The 15,580-nt window shown below is 53.6% G+C and overlaps 2 protein-coding genes across 2 annotated transcripts in view; one reads left to right on the top strand and one right to left on the bottom strand.

Annotated features, from left to right (window-relative positions):
• The window catches only part of LOC102044855, a 4,888-nt gene extending 3,308 nt beyond the window's left edge, over positions 1 to 1,580 (top strand). Inside the window, exons 7-10 of the mRNA XM_031058285.1 lie at positions 97 to 273; positions 783 to 925; positions 1,060 to 1,181; positions 1,274 to 1,580. Of these exons, the coding sequence (XP_030914145.1) occupies positions 97 to 273; positions 783 to 925; positions 1,060 to 1,181; positions 1,274 to 1,445 (614 nt within the window). The 3' untranslated portion in view covers positions 1,446 to 1,580. The remainder of the gene's footprint in view (positions 1 to 96; positions 274 to 782; positions 926 to 1,059; positions 1,182 to 1,273) is intronic.
• A 1,287-nt stretch (positions 1,581 to 2,867) lies between these two features.
• PEX6 (peroxisomal biogenesis factor 6) overlaps positions 2,868 to 15,580 on the bottom strand; it is an 18,337-nt gene continuing 5,624 nt past the window's right edge. The window contains exons 2-17 of the mRNA XM_031058286.1: positions 15,385 to 15,557; positions 15,008 to 15,091; positions 14,236 to 14,338; positions 13,928 to 14,064; positions 13,730 to 13,841; positions 10,913 to 11,085; positions 10,578 to 10,770; positions 10,147 to 10,223; positions 9,927 to 10,059; positions 7,527 to 7,732; positions 7,365 to 7,426; positions 6,815 to 6,923; positions 5,968 to 6,084; positions 5,327 to 5,404; positions 3,794 to 3,933; positions 2,868 to 3,487 (exon numbers count right to left, since the gene is read on the bottom strand). Of these exons, the coding sequence (XP_030914146.1) occupies positions 3,351 to 3,487; positions 3,794 to 3,933; positions 5,327 to 5,404; positions 5,968 to 6,084; positions 6,815 to 6,923; positions 7,365 to 7,426; positions 7,527 to 7,732; positions 9,927 to 10,059; positions 10,147 to 10,223; positions 10,578 to 10,770; positions 10,913 to 11,085; positions 13,730 to 13,841; positions 13,928 to 14,064; positions 14,236 to 14,338; positions 15,008 to 15,091; positions 15,385 to 15,557 (2,034 nt within the window). The 3' untranslated portion in view covers positions 2,868 to 3,350. The remainder of the gene's footprint in view (positions 3,488 to 3,793; positions 3,934 to 5,326; positions 5,405 to 5,967; positions 6,085 to 6,814; positions 6,924 to 7,364; positions 7,427 to 7,526; positions 7,733 to 9,926; positions 10,060 to 10,146; positions 10,224 to 10,577; positions 10,771 to 10,912; positions 11,086 to 13,729; positions 13,842 to 13,927; positions 14,065 to 14,235; positions 14,339 to 15,007; positions 15,092 to 15,384; positions 15,558 to 15,580) is intronic.

Consider the following 15,580-nt stretch of genomic DNA (forward strand, 5'->3'; position numbering starts at 1 on the left):
CAAAGACAAGCCATGGTCCTTGCCTGGCTGGCTGCTGGCCAGAGGCCAAAGCCAGCAGCCCCAGGGGCCTGGGGAGGGCTGGGTGATGCTGGGATGGGGTCTTGCAGGCAGGGGAGGCTGTTGGGTGTCCCTGGCCTCATCCATTTCCCTGTGCTGCAGTCATCGAGGAGGCCAACTGGCTCACGCTGGAGAAGGACCTAGAGAAGCCAGGGGATGGGTTTGATGCAGTCATCTGCCTGGGGAACTCCTTTGCACACCTGCCTGATTTCAAAGGTGAGTTGGGGCAGGGGAGAGGAGGGGGAGCACCTGTGTGTGCATAGTGTCTTCCAGCAAGCTGAGAACGTGTCCTAAGTCATGGCATTGTTGGGATGGGAGTACACACAGTGGAGCTGCTGTTTCATGGTGCATCTCCAGGGAGGGTGGAGCTGAGGCCCCACTGCCTCAGTCTGTGACATGAGTGGGCCCACTGGCTTCCATGGTCACGGTGGAGGTTTGTGCATCAATGTCACTGCTGTGACAAGGCTGGAGGCACACCCAGACTTGTGCCACAAAGGCGGGCAGTGGGTTTCCCACGTGGCACACTCTGCTCCAGTGAGGCTGAGAACATGCCTGAGCTCATGCCACGGGCGGGGCTGTGGGTTCTCCAAGCTGAGATTTGGGGGCAGATGGTAGGGGCAGGTATTTGTGTGTGCATGTGTACGTGTGTACGGGTAAGGTGAGGGCATATGGGCTGTGCCACAGAGTACAGCCAGTGCTTGGAGACGCCATAGTTTCCTCTCCAGGGGACCAGAGTGACCACAAGCTGGCCCTGAGGAACATTGCCAGCATGGTGAGGCCCGGGGGTGTCCTGGTCATTGACCACCGCAACTACGATCACATCCTGGCCACGGGCTGCGCGCCGCCTGGCAAGAACATCTACTACAAGGTCGGTGGCTGGCAGGCCCTGCCCCATCCCAATCCCCTTTGCCCCAGCCCCATGGCCTCAAGGTGGCCAGGCAGGGCAGGCAGCAAGATTGTGCCCAGGCTGGAGGACACAGATGTCCTCCTGTGCTCTCCCAGAGCGACTTGACCAAGGACATCACCACCTCGGTGCTGCTGGTGAACAACAAGGCACACATGGTGACCCTGGACTACACGGTGCAGGTCCCCCCCACTGAGGCAGGGGCAGACCCGGAGCTGAGGTGAGAAGAGCTGCAGCGGTGGCTCCCGCCTTGGGGGGTGGCTGGCACTGCTCCCCGCTGTCCCCTGCCTCACCAGCACTGCCTCCTTGCAGCAAGTTTCGCCTCTCCTACTACCCACACCGGCTGGAGGCCTTCACAGCCCTGCTGAAAGGAGCCTTCCAGGGAAAGTGCCAGCACAGCGTCCTGGGTGACTTCCAGCCCTACACGCCGGGCCAGGCCCACGTGCCCTGCTACTTCATCCACGTCGTGAAGAAGACAGGCTGAGGGGGCTATGGAGATGGGACTGTGGTGGCTGAGAGCTCCAAGCAGCTGTGGGTCCAAGCAGGGGGTGGGGACATGGCTGAGAGCCAGCTGGGAGACCCCTCCCCTTAATTAAGAACACTTGTGAGAGCTACCTTGGATCATGGTCCGTGTGTCCCTGTATGGGCAGGGTATGGGGCAAGGGGGACGGCCACTGCCTCCTCAGGACTCAGTGGAACGAGGTGCTCAGCCTGGGGGGGCACAGGATGGGTGCAGGCACAGCTGCCCCAGCTGCAGGTGGGGCTTGGGGCTTCCCTTGAAGAAGGAAGGAGGGGTGAGCTGGCTCCCAGGTGGCTGCAGCCCCCAGCTGAGTCCCTGCAGCACTGCTCACAGCAGTGTGCTGGAACCTGTTCTCTTACGTGCACCTCCCAGACAGGTGCTAACTCCTGTTCTTGACACTCCTCAGCCCCATACAGGGGTACCCGCACCCCCACTGGAGCTCCCAGAGTGGGGAGGCTCCATGCTGGAGCCTCCAGCAGTGTTTCTGCTGTGGCTGCAGCTCCCTTCCTCCCTCCCACCCTGGGGAAGATGAGGTGCCCAGATGCAGCAGCACGGAGCAGTGCGGTCAGGGAGAGCCCTGCCTGAACACGCTCAGGCACCAGAGCCAGAGCCACAGGGCTCCAGGCATGAACCAGCTGCAAACTCACCCATGGAATGCCAGAAGCTGCTGTGGAAGCAGCCCTTAGCAGAGGAGCTCCAGGGGGAGCAGGCCCTCACAGCCACGCTTGGCCCAGGGATCCAGCTGTCAGCAGGCTCAGTACCTACAGCAGCTGGGGCAAAACCTGGCACCAGCAACTCCCTGGGCTGCACAAAGCTGAGGGCAGCTGCAGGCACCTGGCCACAGCAGCTGCCAAACACAGCTCCAGTGACACTTGTTGGGAAGCAGGGGATATGCAATGCCACCAGCAGCTGCTGTGAGGCTACACAGGGAGGTGAGACCTCAGGGGGTCTGGGCCAAGTGGTGCTCAGCACAAATTAGTGCAGACTGGGCAGCTCCAGGCTGTTCCAGACAAGGTTTGAGTATTTCCAAGGCTGAAGCTCCCCCTCTCCCTGTGACAAGTTTTTCCTCTTGTCCAATGGGAATTTCTTTGCTGCCACTTGCTCCCATTGCCTCATGTCCTGTCACCCAGTGTCTCCAGCAAGAACTGGGCTCCTTCTGCAAAGGGAGCTCAGCTCACAGCCAAGCAAGTGCCTCTCCCTCAGGCCTTCCTCATCCACCACGGGCTCCAGCCATTCTGGCAGAATGAGAGTGGCCCCACTCTAGTTCACAGGTGTGCTCCCCTCTTTACCTGCAGGACAATGATTTCTCTGTACCACCCAGCCCACCCAAAAATTTGCAGGGACCTTCCTGAGCCTACAGACACCAACAGAAGCAACAACTTGAGGTCAGGCAGTGAGCACCTCGTGCTAAAAAAACCTGTATTTATTCAGAGACTATGTCAAGTCCAGGCCAGCTGGAGCAGCAGTGCCCTGTGTCCTGCTGCCCCTCTGGCCAGCACCTCTCACTGGGGGCTGACAGCCCAACAAGCAGCTGCCTCCAGCCCTGCAGGTGCAGTTTGAGCCTTGCTCCCCACCAAAGAATGGCCTGTCAGCCATGGAGACAGCACTACTGCCCACAGCTTTGTCCCTGCAAGGAAATCACCCTGCTACATTCCCAGCAGCCACATTGCACTGCTGACACGTGAGGGACCCTCACAGAGCCCACCACCCTCCTGGATGAGCAGAGCAGCACTTCCACGAGGCCTTGGCTTGGGAAACTGCACAGACACCATTTCCACCCAAGCTCAAAAGAAGGGGGCCCAGGAGGCATCAGAGGAGAGCAGGCAGTGCCTGTTTGTGCCTGTTCTGCAGTCCCAGCTCTGCTGAGCATTAGGAGGCCGCAAACTTCTGCTGGATGAGTCTGTACCTGAGCAGCTCCTGCTCAGAGACTGATGGCTGCAACCTGGCAGCAGCCTGCAGAAAGTCTTCCATGGTCAGGATCAGAGCAGACTTCTCAGTATCCAGCCCTGCATGAGAGAAACAACATGGAAGGGCTGAGAACAGGAGCAGCTGGTAAGATCCAAAAGCCCACTCTCCAGCCATCAAAGGAAAAGCTGTGTCTCTCTCCTTCCCCCTGGGGCCAAGCACTGGAGGTGGAGATGACCACATCTGCACAAACTGCCTGCCTGGCAATAACCCAGAGCCCAGCACTGTGGTCCCAAAGCTGCTGAGGATCTCCTCACACAGCCCAGCGACCAGCAGTGCCAACTCTCCCCTCTGCCCCTGTGCTGGGCTGCTCCAACAGCTGGGACAGGTAAGGGCAGGGCTCCTACCTTCCTCAATCCACTCCACCTTGCGTTTGACAGCACACATCATGGCATCTGAACACAGGGCATAGATGTCTGCTCCTGTCAGCTGAGCTGGGCATTTTTCTAGGATGCTGGTGAGATTCACAGAAGGATCCAGTTTAAACCTGCCAAGAGAGAAAAACAGAGGTGTAAAGGCCAAGAAAAACCAGACCAGTGTGACTGGGCAGGAACAAGCAGAGTACTCATGCTTAGCTGCCTCCAGAATGTGCTCTGCATGCTCAACAAAAAAAAAAGTTTGCTTTACTGTTTTTTTCAACAGTCACTTTTCTTTGAAACATTCCTGCAGCAAGGTCCTCTCTCCTGCTAAGCAGGATCAAAGGAAACTTTGAAAAACAGCATGGCCTGAGTTGGAAGGGATCTTAAAGATCATCCAGTTCCAACTCCCCTGCCATAGGCAGGGGCACCTTCCACTAGACAAGGATGCTCCAAGCCCCATCCATGAACACATCCAGGGATGGGGCATCCACAGCTTCTCTGGGCCTCTCTGGTTCCAAGCTAGGAAGCACAAAGGATGCAGGGAGCAGTCTTGGAGCCATGGTGCAGGATGAACTCTCTAGAACACCATCTGTTTATGCCACTGGTGTTTGACTTCTCACCTGGATAAATGAAGTGTTCCACATGTCTGGGAACAACCTACAGTCATGGCTGGATGAGAACATGTTTAATGACAGAGTACAAACCACTGTAACACCAAACCACCCCATGAGAGCCCCGCTGCAGACAGTGAGCCTCCCTCAGCATGAGCAGCAGCTGCTGGAGGGCATGGTGGCCAAGACACAGGGTGTGACAAGCTGCTTGCAGCCAGCCCACACTCTCACCTCTCCTACTAACTCACAGTGATAGGCAGAGGTGATCACAGCTATCCAGGACAGAGTCCCTGCAGAGGCAGTCACAGCCACTCACCCAGCTGTGGTGGGGGGTACCTCTGCACCCCAATTGCAGGGCTTGCTTCTCTCCCTCCAGAGGTGCTCTCAGGAGCTCAGAGCAGCTGGAAAAGCAGTCAAACCCTGCTGCTCAGCGATCCCACACAACCAGTGATTGGGAAGACACACAGATCACAGTCTGAACACCCCTGAGCACCACAGGAGGAGATGCAATGAGCTGAATGGAGCTGCCTTCACACTTGGATTGGCAAACAGCAGGGGAAATTCTCTTGCAGGAATCAAATGGGAGCTTCCTGTCCTGCAGCTGCACTGCAGTCTTACTACACCTTCAGGATCTGGCTGAGCTCCTTAAGAAGAGCACAGTGGCTGGAAAACTCTACCAACCCCTCCCCTTGGACAGGCAGGCTGAGCTCCACCCATCCTGCAGAAAAACCAGTCCCAGCTCAGCTTCTGGAAATCGCTCCATCCTCCTGCCCTACCCACTGGCGACCTCAGGTGCTCCCCAGGGCTCAGACATGAATCCAAGATGGAGCACGTCATGCATCAGCCCCAGGAGGGCTGTGACCCCCTGGAAGGTGGTGGCAGGAGGCTGCAGGAGCACAGGGTCACTCACCTCCTGGTGACAGCACTCAGCACCTGCAGCTGTGACTCCCGGTCCTCGCTGATGCCCACGTAGACCAGCTTGTCAAACCTGTTAGCACAGAGAAGGCAGCTGGGCACAGGCCAAAGCAAACCTGCCACAAGTGCTCAGCCCTGTGCACCAGGAGCTGCAGGACAGCTCCTTTTGCTGTCCAGTTTGTGGATGATACAGAGCCTGAAGCAGCCCAAGTGCTCAGAGGCACAGCGGCAGGCTGGGGAAATGGACAGACAGGAACCACCCAGGGTCCAACAAGAGCAGATACAAAGTGCTGCCCCAGGGCAAGCAAGTCACAGGCTTGAGGACTGGCTGGGGGGCAGCTGTGCAGAAAGGGCCCTGGGGCACCAATTCCTGCCATTGTTTGGTGCAACAGCAGGTCCCTCATGGCCCTGCTGTGCTGCTGGGGCAGTAACCAGAGCGGTGGGGACAACAAGCCGTGGTATCTTACACTGCTGCTACAGCCACAGGCACCAGCCCCCTCTAGGCTTCCTGTGAGCCAGGGGCCTTCACAAACAATCTCTGCAGAGGGAACGTGGTGGGGACACAGTCCTGCTCACCAGGGCCTGAGGAGCTGTGGGGAACCCCCCTGGAGTGAGGCAGGGCAGGATGGGACATACCTGCCTGGCCGTAGCAGAGCTGGGTCCAGGAGGTCAGGCCTGTTGGTGGCTCCAATGACAAACACCTCTCTGCTGGAATGAAGGCCATCAAGCTCTGCAAGGAGCTGTGAGACAACTCTGCAGGGAGCAAGACAGGATACTTAGAACTTGGCAAGTCACCCAGTGTCTCCCTCAGCCACCAATGAAAAAGGAAGAAGCGAGGCCAGTGGCAGGTCCATTTTTCAGACTTCAGCTCCTACTTCTTCTATTTCTCTTCCCTGAAGACCTCTTACACAGCCCTTACACAGCCATCCAGACTTCTCCATCAGCACAGCCAGCAAGCACATGGGCTCACTTCAAAGTATTCCAAATCCCAGACAGTCCATCAGAACAGGAAGACTGGATGGGAACTGCCAGCTTAGCAGAAGAGCAGAGGAGGCCTAGGGAAAATAACCCTGTTTCTGGGTATCTCTAAGCTATACACACTTTGCTTCTACCAGGAGCACCTGAAAGGTTTCCCACCACAGGGAAACAGCAGCTAATAGGAGGACAGAACAACAGGGGTGTGAAGGATGACCTTGGAGAGGCCAAAGGGAGCACTTGGCAGCCACAGAAGCAGATGGAGGAGACTGTCTTAACCAAATGTTTGCACAACTAGCTTGGGCAATCGGGAACCCGAGGCAATGCAAACAGCAGTACTAATGCTCAGAAAGAAGAGACAGGCCATGCTGAGAGCTGAAGAGAGCAGAGAGGGGGAAAAACAGAGAAAGAGAGGTGGAATGGACTATGCCTTTCAGGGCAATCTCATGCACTGCCTGCAGCTGAGGCAGGAATCCTGCTCTCCCAAGGACACCTGATGCTCACTCACCTGTCCATGACACCTCCTGAATCTCCACTTCGCCCACGACTGGGGGCCAGGGAATCCAGCTCATCAAAGAAGATAATGCAGGGAGCAGCTGCCCTGGCTCTGGCAAACACTGTGAGGAGACAGCACAAAAGGTGAAAAAGACATGGAGGAGCAGTCAACAGCAACAGGACCTGCTACATTCCCAGCAGGAAAGAAGTGTGGATGGAAACCAGACGCCCACTGTATCACCACCACCAACTGCTCCTGCCCGAGTGTCTCAATAGAATGGGGACAGACAGCCCTGAGCAGGATGGGCCCTGAGGCTCAGCTGTGTCTCTGAGGAGCTGCTGTCCCATCAGGAACACCAGGGACAGGAGCAACACCAGCAGAGAGAGCAGGAGGGGAAGCTGCAGGCAGCAGGGAACGGACTGTAGGAGACAGCTGGGTCCAAGCCCTTGCTGAGAGCTGTGGGTGGGAGTTGGGAAGGGGGGTTTAAGCCCTGCCTCCTTCCCTGTAGCACTACAGAAAAGCCCCATGTCCCCACATGCAGGAGCAGGATGCACGTCCTCACCATTGCGCACGTTCTCCTCGCTTTGCCCAACGTACATGTTGATGAGCTCTGGTCCTTTCACACTGTGGGGCAGGGAGAAGAGGAAGCCAGTTAGAGACACCCATCCCCTGCCAGCAGGAAGTCAGTCTCATTGTGTGAACCCCCCCTCACATTTCTCCTCACCTAAGGAATGTCATGGTGCATGTTGTTGCCACAGCTTTTGCCAGCAAGGTCTTCCCTGTCCCCGGAGGCCCGTAGAGCAGCAGCCCAGAGCGGCAGAGACCCAGGGACAGCAGCTCTGGGTGCTCCAAGGGCAACTGGATAGTGTCCAGGATGTCCTTCTTCACCTCCTGCAGCCCACCAACATCCTGCCAGGACACCGAGGGGATCTGCCAAGAGAGGGAGAATCCTTGTCAGCACTTACTCCTGAGCCCTGAGCGTGCCTGGGCAGCTCCAGTATCCAGAAACCACATTTCCCCTCTTCTGAGCTTTGCAAGGGAGAAACAAAACTGTACAAACACATCCCCAGGCATACTGCACTCACAGAGTGCACTTCATCTCCAATCCTCCACTGGGAGGAGGATCCCAGTGGAAGGAGGACTCCAGTCCTGCCCCTGGGATCCTATGTCAGCAAAAATACCCCAGGGAAAGTATCTGCCAGGGTTGCCTGCAGCTTTGAGTGGAGAGAGTCTTGCTGCAGGCAGCCTTTGGGATGCATGAGGAAGGTAAAAATAAGAATAAAAAATTAAAAAAAAAAAAAGAAATCTGGGTCTTGCAACTATGAGTGACTTGTGTTCAGGACAGAGACTGTGCAAGGGCTTCACACCTTGCAGAGAGACAGAACCTGGGCTGCCAGGAGCTCTGTGATGGCAAGGAGGATGTGACAGAGAGACATCCTGCAGGACAGTGTATGGAGCACTCACTGCTCTTGAAAGGGGGATGCAAGAACAAAGTCCATGTATGCTCATGAGGGCGTCAGCTGCAAACATGAGGGGTCATGGAGAACAGAGAGAAGACACCTGAGATGGGTGAGCCAAGGCCTCTTGGGTTATTTTGTGCTGGGCAAAACTATCCCAGAGCATGCTGCTGCTCTGCTCACCACTTTAGGAGTAACTGGAATGCCCCAGCATGCATGACATCCTCCTGAGAGTCAGAGCAGCTCTCCTGGGAAAGCCCCACACTTCCCCCCCCACCTGCTGGCTGTTGGTGCCAGCACAAGTGGGGAGTTCAAAAATAGCTTAGGGCAAAATTCTTCCCCCCTCAGCTAATTTGCATCTCCTTCCTTCACTACTGGAAACGATGTTATCTTATTTTATTTCTTTAGCTGTCCACCAGGAAAATTAGGCCAAACAAAACAAGGATTTTCAGAAAAAAAACCCAACTTTTAAAGAAAAAGGTCACAGGCCCTTCTTCTGCAGCGACAATGAATGGAAGAGGTGCCCTCTCCTCTGCACTTTTGCTCATCCTGCCTTGCTAGAGAGAGCTCTACAGTCATGAGCACAGGAAAACTGCAGCAAGGTTGTTTTCAGGGGGGCACACTGTAAGTCTAAGACAGGGTGCAGACACTGTTAACAAGTGGAGGTTTGGAATCAGTTCTCTCCAGAAGGCTCGGGCTCTAAGTGCAGACAAACGTGTGACTAACCAGAAAGTGCAAGCAGGGAACTGAAAGCAATGTTGAGAGTATCCAGGTCTGCTAATGGGCTTCCTGACCACAACCAATTACTAAGAAATCAATAAAGGAATGTAAAATGCAAACAAAATTAACTCCCATTCACACAGCTCACTGCTGAGCATGCTCTGTGGTTATTTGTCTTACAGAAAACCTGGCAAACACCACAAAACAGAGATCACTGCATGAATTAAGTGGGCAGCTGGGGAAGGTGCCAGAGGAACTGCTCCAAGGCCAAGGCTTCCTGTCCTGTGCTGAACTCAGTTGTTGGCACTCATGGGCATGGAAAAGAGGTTCTGATCACTTTGCTTGGTCCTAACACCACATTACCCAGCCAAACCAGTCACCCCAAATGCTGCTTCCCTGGGTGCCAAGCTGACAGAGGCAGATCACACCCCTTATGAGCAGCTGACTGCTGGTTTTCTCAGATTCTCCAGGTCACTTTCTCTGAAGAAACCCCAAGTCCTTCAAACTGTCTGCCTGTCAGAAAAGTCCATCTCAGCTCAAGCAGCATCCAAGGCCAGAGATCAAGTCTAAGATTTATCTCACCTGTGGAGAAACTGCCTCACCAGCCTGTGCCACAGCCTCCCTGTTCCCTCAGGCCAGGTGGCTGGGGAGATCTCAGCAAGGCAGCCTCAGCCCCACAAGAGGCTGAGCTGCACAGCTGGCACCCCTCCAGCACCACTGGTCTGCATTTAGCACTGCACGAGCTTCCCTGACAAATTCCAAGCCAAGAGGGAGAAAATTGATGGGGGAAGGTCCAGAGGACTGTTTCCCACTGAAAGCTGAGGGAATATATGGGAGGACAGAGCAGGAAGCAACGTGTCAGAACACAGCCCTGCAAGATCTGTGATGGGCATCTCGAGCCAAGAGCTCTGCAGAACCCAGCCCCTCCTTGTGCCCCAACATCTCACCTTTGGGGCTCCCACTGCCTGTGAGTGGGCATCATGCAGCTGCTCCAGTGCAGCACTAAAATCCTCCTCGAGCACCGGGAACCCCGCAGTGCAAAAATCCCTCTCCACTTCTTCGCTCAGCCCGCCTGGAAAACTGGTGAGGAAAGAAAGGGAAAGGAGTCAGACTCTGCCCCACTCGTGGCTGCAGCCCCTGCCCTCCCCACCCTGCTGCCTGTGCTACCTCAAGGCCTGGATGCGGGTGCAAGCAGCCCGGCTGCTGTGGGACAACAAGGCACAGAAATCTCCCAGCACAAATCCCTGTGAATGTGGAAACAAAGAGCATCAGTTCAGTCCCTCACCACAGCTACACCTAGGCCATAAAAAGCACAGGGAAAAATTCCTTGAAGAGCCATTCCTTGAGCAAGCTGCTCCTGCTTCAAGGCTCTAGCTTAATTTTTTTTTTATTAGCAGAGGTGAACATCAGCCAACACCTCTGCAAAAGGTGTGGACTAGAAATCTGCATTTAAAAGCTGATGTCTGAGCACCAGGATTAACCACTGAAGAAGTTGTCTGGGCTGTGGGAATTACCCCCTCTCTCCAAGGCCAGCTGGGGGAGATTGGCCCAGCACTGCCAGCCTGGCCATCCCCACGTGCTGCTGTGGTTTTACTCACTGCAGTCCTGCGGGCCAGCTTGGACAGGCTCACTTCTTTGCCCAGAGGCAGGCTGGCAGTCAGCATGCTCAGCATCAACCTCCTCTGCTCCTCTGAAGGGGCTTCGATCTTCACCTCATGGAGGAAAGCAGTCTGCACATCTGTGGGAACATTCTGGGGCTTGCAGGTTGTGCCAATCACCAGCATGGGGTGGCTGTGGGGAGAAAGGGGACAGTGCATGCTCTCAGCTCTGTGGAAGCACCTCTTACACTGCCATCACACGTGCCAACTCACTCTCCCTTGGCAGAAGCAAACAATTACCTTGAATACCCACAGCAAACGTGCAGGGTCCATACCTCAGTGCTGGGTCTGTGTCCAGGAGCAGCTGCCTGAGGGTAGCAATGACCCTGGCGTCCTCCCCGAGCCCGTCTCGCTCTCTGCCAAGCAGCTCTTGGGCCTGGCTGAAGGCCACCTGCACTTTCTCCTCTGTGGCTGCACTGGTGTCACTGCACAAACTGACACAATCGACCTGCCAGACACACAGACAAGGCAGTTGCAACATGCATGGCTGGGGGGGACATAGGACAACATTCCACAAAGCTTTGCACGGGCAATTCATGGCTCAGAGGAGATCAAACTTGGTATTTCCCAATGTTTCCTGAATATGACATTCAGGTTCATATTCAAAATAGGCACATTCTGGATGCCTTAGCAGGGATAAATGGCTGTCTCTTGCTTCTCTGCAAGAGGTGAGGTAGGCAGGAGGGTCTTATCTGAAAAAGGTGAAGCAAAGGGAGCACAGAAATCAATACAGTGGATATCACAGCTCAGCAACCTCAGCTGGAAGAGATGAGAAGGAGATGAGAGCTGGAAGGAGATGAGAGCTGTGGAAGACAGGGAGAACAAAGTATCTTGCAGAACAGTGCAGTAAGTAGAGGAGGAGGCCCAGAAAACTGCTCAACCAGTGCCAGACAGGCTCAAAGTGCAGGAGGAAGGTAAAGGTGATGGGTGTTTGGGGGGAAGTTAGAGATGGCAAGAGGCCCAGACACTGTTTACAAAGCAAACACTTGCTGAAGTCATCCAAGGGAAGAGGTGACTGGTGAGCCTTGAACAGCAGCCTGGGAACAGGCAGTGCTGGCTCCTGGTGCTGTGAGGCTGTCCAGGGAGACTCAACCATCCCCAGGACTCCCTGAGTTTCATCCTCAGCCTGAAGCAGGCAGAACAGCTCCCTAAAGGGCAAGGAAAAGGACACAGTGCAGAGGAACTCCTGTGCTCCATGTACTACAGAAAAAACCCAGGAGTTAGGGTTGTAATGGCAGCAGTATCTGTATGCAAGCACTGAAACGCAGAGAGAAAGGCCAAAAAATTGTTTATCAAGTGGTGGATATTAGAGCAGGGAAGAATTACTGTGTCCTGGTGGGATGGCAGACACAGCAGTCAGAGAAGGGGAAGAGCAGGTGGAATGGCAGTGTAAGCACTGCAGTCAGTGAGAAACAGAGGGGAGAGTGTAAAAACTGGGGTAGGAGAATAAAATGGACAGAAAGCATCTCTGTCTTTAACAGTAAGTGTGCTAGTCTTTAAAAGCAGCACACAACCCTGAAACCAGAGCTGTAGCCTTGCACACACACCCCACTAGAACCTGAGGCCACCTGACAGGACATGACAGTGACAGAGTGCTTCCAAGGACATCCTAAACATGGATCTGAGGGTCCTGTGAAATCCCTGCAATCTTGCACTGGATCCAAAGAGCTGTGGCACATCTTCAGAAAAGTCAGAGCTCAGCACCACAAAGGATCATGTCCAGATGAGCTGCACAGCAGCAAGCCAAGGCACTATCTACCTGCTCCACTGACCCAGTCCTACAGCTTTGCTTGGAGAGAAAAGAACAGGAAAAGAGTTTACTCTCAAAATATCCACCAAAAGAAGGAGCAAGCCCACGATATCCTTCCACAAAAAGGGGAACCTTCCAGCCCTATTCTTTCCATTTTTCTTCTTCCATGTCCTTGCAGAATTTCAGAAAGTCTCCTAGAAAAGTCACTACATGACTTCCTCTCACTTTTGCAAACGTATCTCTACAGATTCAAGGGAATGAAAGCATTTGTGGGATAATCCTGGACTGTCAGAGTGAACAAAAGAGGTATGCTGGAAGAAAACAGCAATTTTAACAAGTCACTGAAGACTCTGCTGGTGCCCAGAACCTTTTGTGCTGGACAGAGACAGGTGCTAGACCTCATTTTGGCCATCCAGGCACATAACATTCCTATCCAAAGGGCTTTTCCCAGTCAGATGTGGTTTTCTAACAGTAAATTTCTCATTCAAATACTCTCACCTACACAGAGAAACATCTCCTTCAGCTTGCCTGCTCCCACCAGCTTCATCTGACAGTCACAGGCCTCATGCTGGCACAGGGAAAAGTAAACACCTGCCCTGCTCAGCTGACCTCTCAAGCTCTTGTGAAAAATCTTTCAAAAAGATCTCATAAAAATTTGTATCAGATTCTCCCTTAATTATTTTTCAAGCTGAAGAATTTATTCAGCTTTTCCCCACAAAGAAACTGGTCTAGACCCCTGATCTTACCCAGTGTCCTTCTCTGAATTTTTCCAGTTCAATTTTATGCTTTTGTGATGGGGAGACCAGAACTGTGCATGATGTTCAAGCTGTGTCAAGAAATGGATTTGCACAGCAACAGCACCCACTCTCAAGTTTGTTTCATAAAATGTGATCTGATTTTTTTATACACATACAGAGAGCAGAGCACAAGTTTTCAGGGGGCCATTGACATAAAACCAAATTCTTAATACTGACAAGTCAGCTGGAACTATATCATATTCCACATTAAACCACCCCCAGTGAATTCCACCTGACACTTCACTGCTTTTGGCAGAGGGTGGTGGTGAATGTGAACACAGTTACAGGGCAGCTGTTTTATATGCCAAGAGATTTTGAGCCAGGTCTGGTACACGTGCTAGCATGAAACTGAGGGCTGCTTTTCTTTTCCCTCTCAGCTAGAGAAGATCTCAGCATTATTTGTGCCTCACTTGTCTGCATCTGCACGTGGAAGCAGCTCCTGGATAGGCGTGTGTCATGGCTGCAGCAGGGCCGACTTAAAAAACATTTCCATAATCCTCTGTCTGTTATAAATCCACCAATCCACTGAGCCCAGGAGGAATTACCTTGAAGAGGTGGAGGTTGAGGCAGCTGCACACAGCTCTGACAGCCATCAGCTTCCCGCTGCCGCTGGGCCCCGAGAGGAGAACGCTGCCCACGCCGCTCAGCGTGCTGGCCCTGCAACAGACAGGGAGGGGAGCTCTCTCCAGGGCTCTCTCCAAGGAATTCTCTTCCAGGGCTCTCTCCAAGGAATTCTCACTCACCGACGGTGCAGGTGAGGCCGGAGAGCATCGCACAGCTGCTTCACCACGTCAGAAAGTCCCGCAGGAGACAAACTGCTCCAGAACTCACTGCTGTTATGGGCTGGGGCAGATGGGACAGTGCTGTTTGTTGAACCCACCTGTGAGAAAACAAAAACACCACCCAGTAAAGACCGGTGCCAAGTGACAACATCTGTCCTGAAATGTCATTTCCCAATGGCAGGAGGCACAAGCCTCCACAGGTACATTTGTCATCCACAGTGAAAGCTCAGCCTCAGATCTCCTCTCTCTGCTCTCCACCAACATCTCACCAGATAGAGAGATGAGTTCTGGGTGTCCACCAGGTAACCCTCGGACTGCTCGCCTTCCACCATGCCTACGATCTTCTTCACCTTGAAATAAAGCTCTGGCCACCTAAGGGAAAAAAAACAAGCACTCTAAAGTGCTTAGCCAAGATCTTGAAGGAAGGAACAATATAAATGTCAACAAGAAGACAGCTGATAAGCACAGGTAAGCAGAGAAACTCTTGTCCTCTTGCAGTATGCACAGGATCAGCCAATGTGAATGCTGGGAATGCCACTGGGAGCACCCTTATCCTCATACAAAGGGGATGTTCTCCCATTTAGCACAACTGTTGCAAAGCCACTCGAGCAAAACCAAGAAAGGCAGAACTGGTGGCCAAACAGAAAGTTAATCTAACATGAACTCCTAGGGCTTATATGCACATTTTGTTGTTTGTCCCAAGTCGAGAAGCCCAGCTCCGACTTTGCTTTGTTTATGTGGCTCTGACTGCCCTCAAGCTACCCTTTCCTCTTGACTCTTTATCCCCATCAGTTGCTCTACCTCTTTTTTTCCTTTTTCCCCTTCCTGACTATTCAAATGAGCTAACAGAGGCCTCCCTCTTAGCTTCAGCCCTCATTAATCCAGCAAAAACATTTCCCTCTTCCCAGTATATTAACAGACAGATAAAACACTAAAATCCAGGGACAGATCAGAATGGAATAAACTGATTTCAAGAGAGTCAATCATGAAAAAGCATCTTTGCTCTTCTGATACCAACAGAGCCACAGTGCGTTGACCTACCTTAGGAACTTGTCTGCATTTAGTTCTATAAACTCGGCATTTCCAAATGTTGGAACACACAGGATGTCTCCCTCTTGGACCAGCCTACAAAAAACCCAGAGTTTCACCAGTGAAAGAGAGTAAATCCTTCTGGTTGTGTGGCCTCCCTGCCCTGCATCACTTGTGTTTTTACAGAAAACACAGAGACTTGAAGGTGACTTCTGAAGGACAGGACAAGAAGTGTTGTGTCCAAGCAAAGCATACTCCTGACAGGACAATGCAAGGGGATATTCTAAAACTACACAGCACCCGCACTGGGGGTGTGGATGTGCACATCCCCAGCGTGGGGCACAGACGGACAGTGCACCTGCCCGGAGCGCCCACCCCGCACAGCTCACCGCGGCGTTTCGAAGTGCCTGTAGAGCACGCAGTCGTAGCTTCCCCGGGTGCTGTACGCCGGCGAGCACACGATCTCCAGGTGCAGCTCCTTGGCGAACGGCGGCACAGACAGCACGGACCGGCTGCCCTTCCCATCCGCGGCGCCGCTCCTTTCGTACCTCTGCGGAGCACACGGGGCGCACCGTGAGCCGCGGC

This window comes from Geospiza fortis, unplaced genomic scaffold (genome assembly GCF_000277835.1).
Source record: "Geospiza fortis unplaced genomic scaffold, GeoFor_1.0 scaffold275, whole genome shotgun sequence".
Taxonomy (NCBI): Eukaryota; Metazoa; Chordata; class Aves; order Passeriformes; family Thraupidae; genus Geospiza; species Geospiza fortis.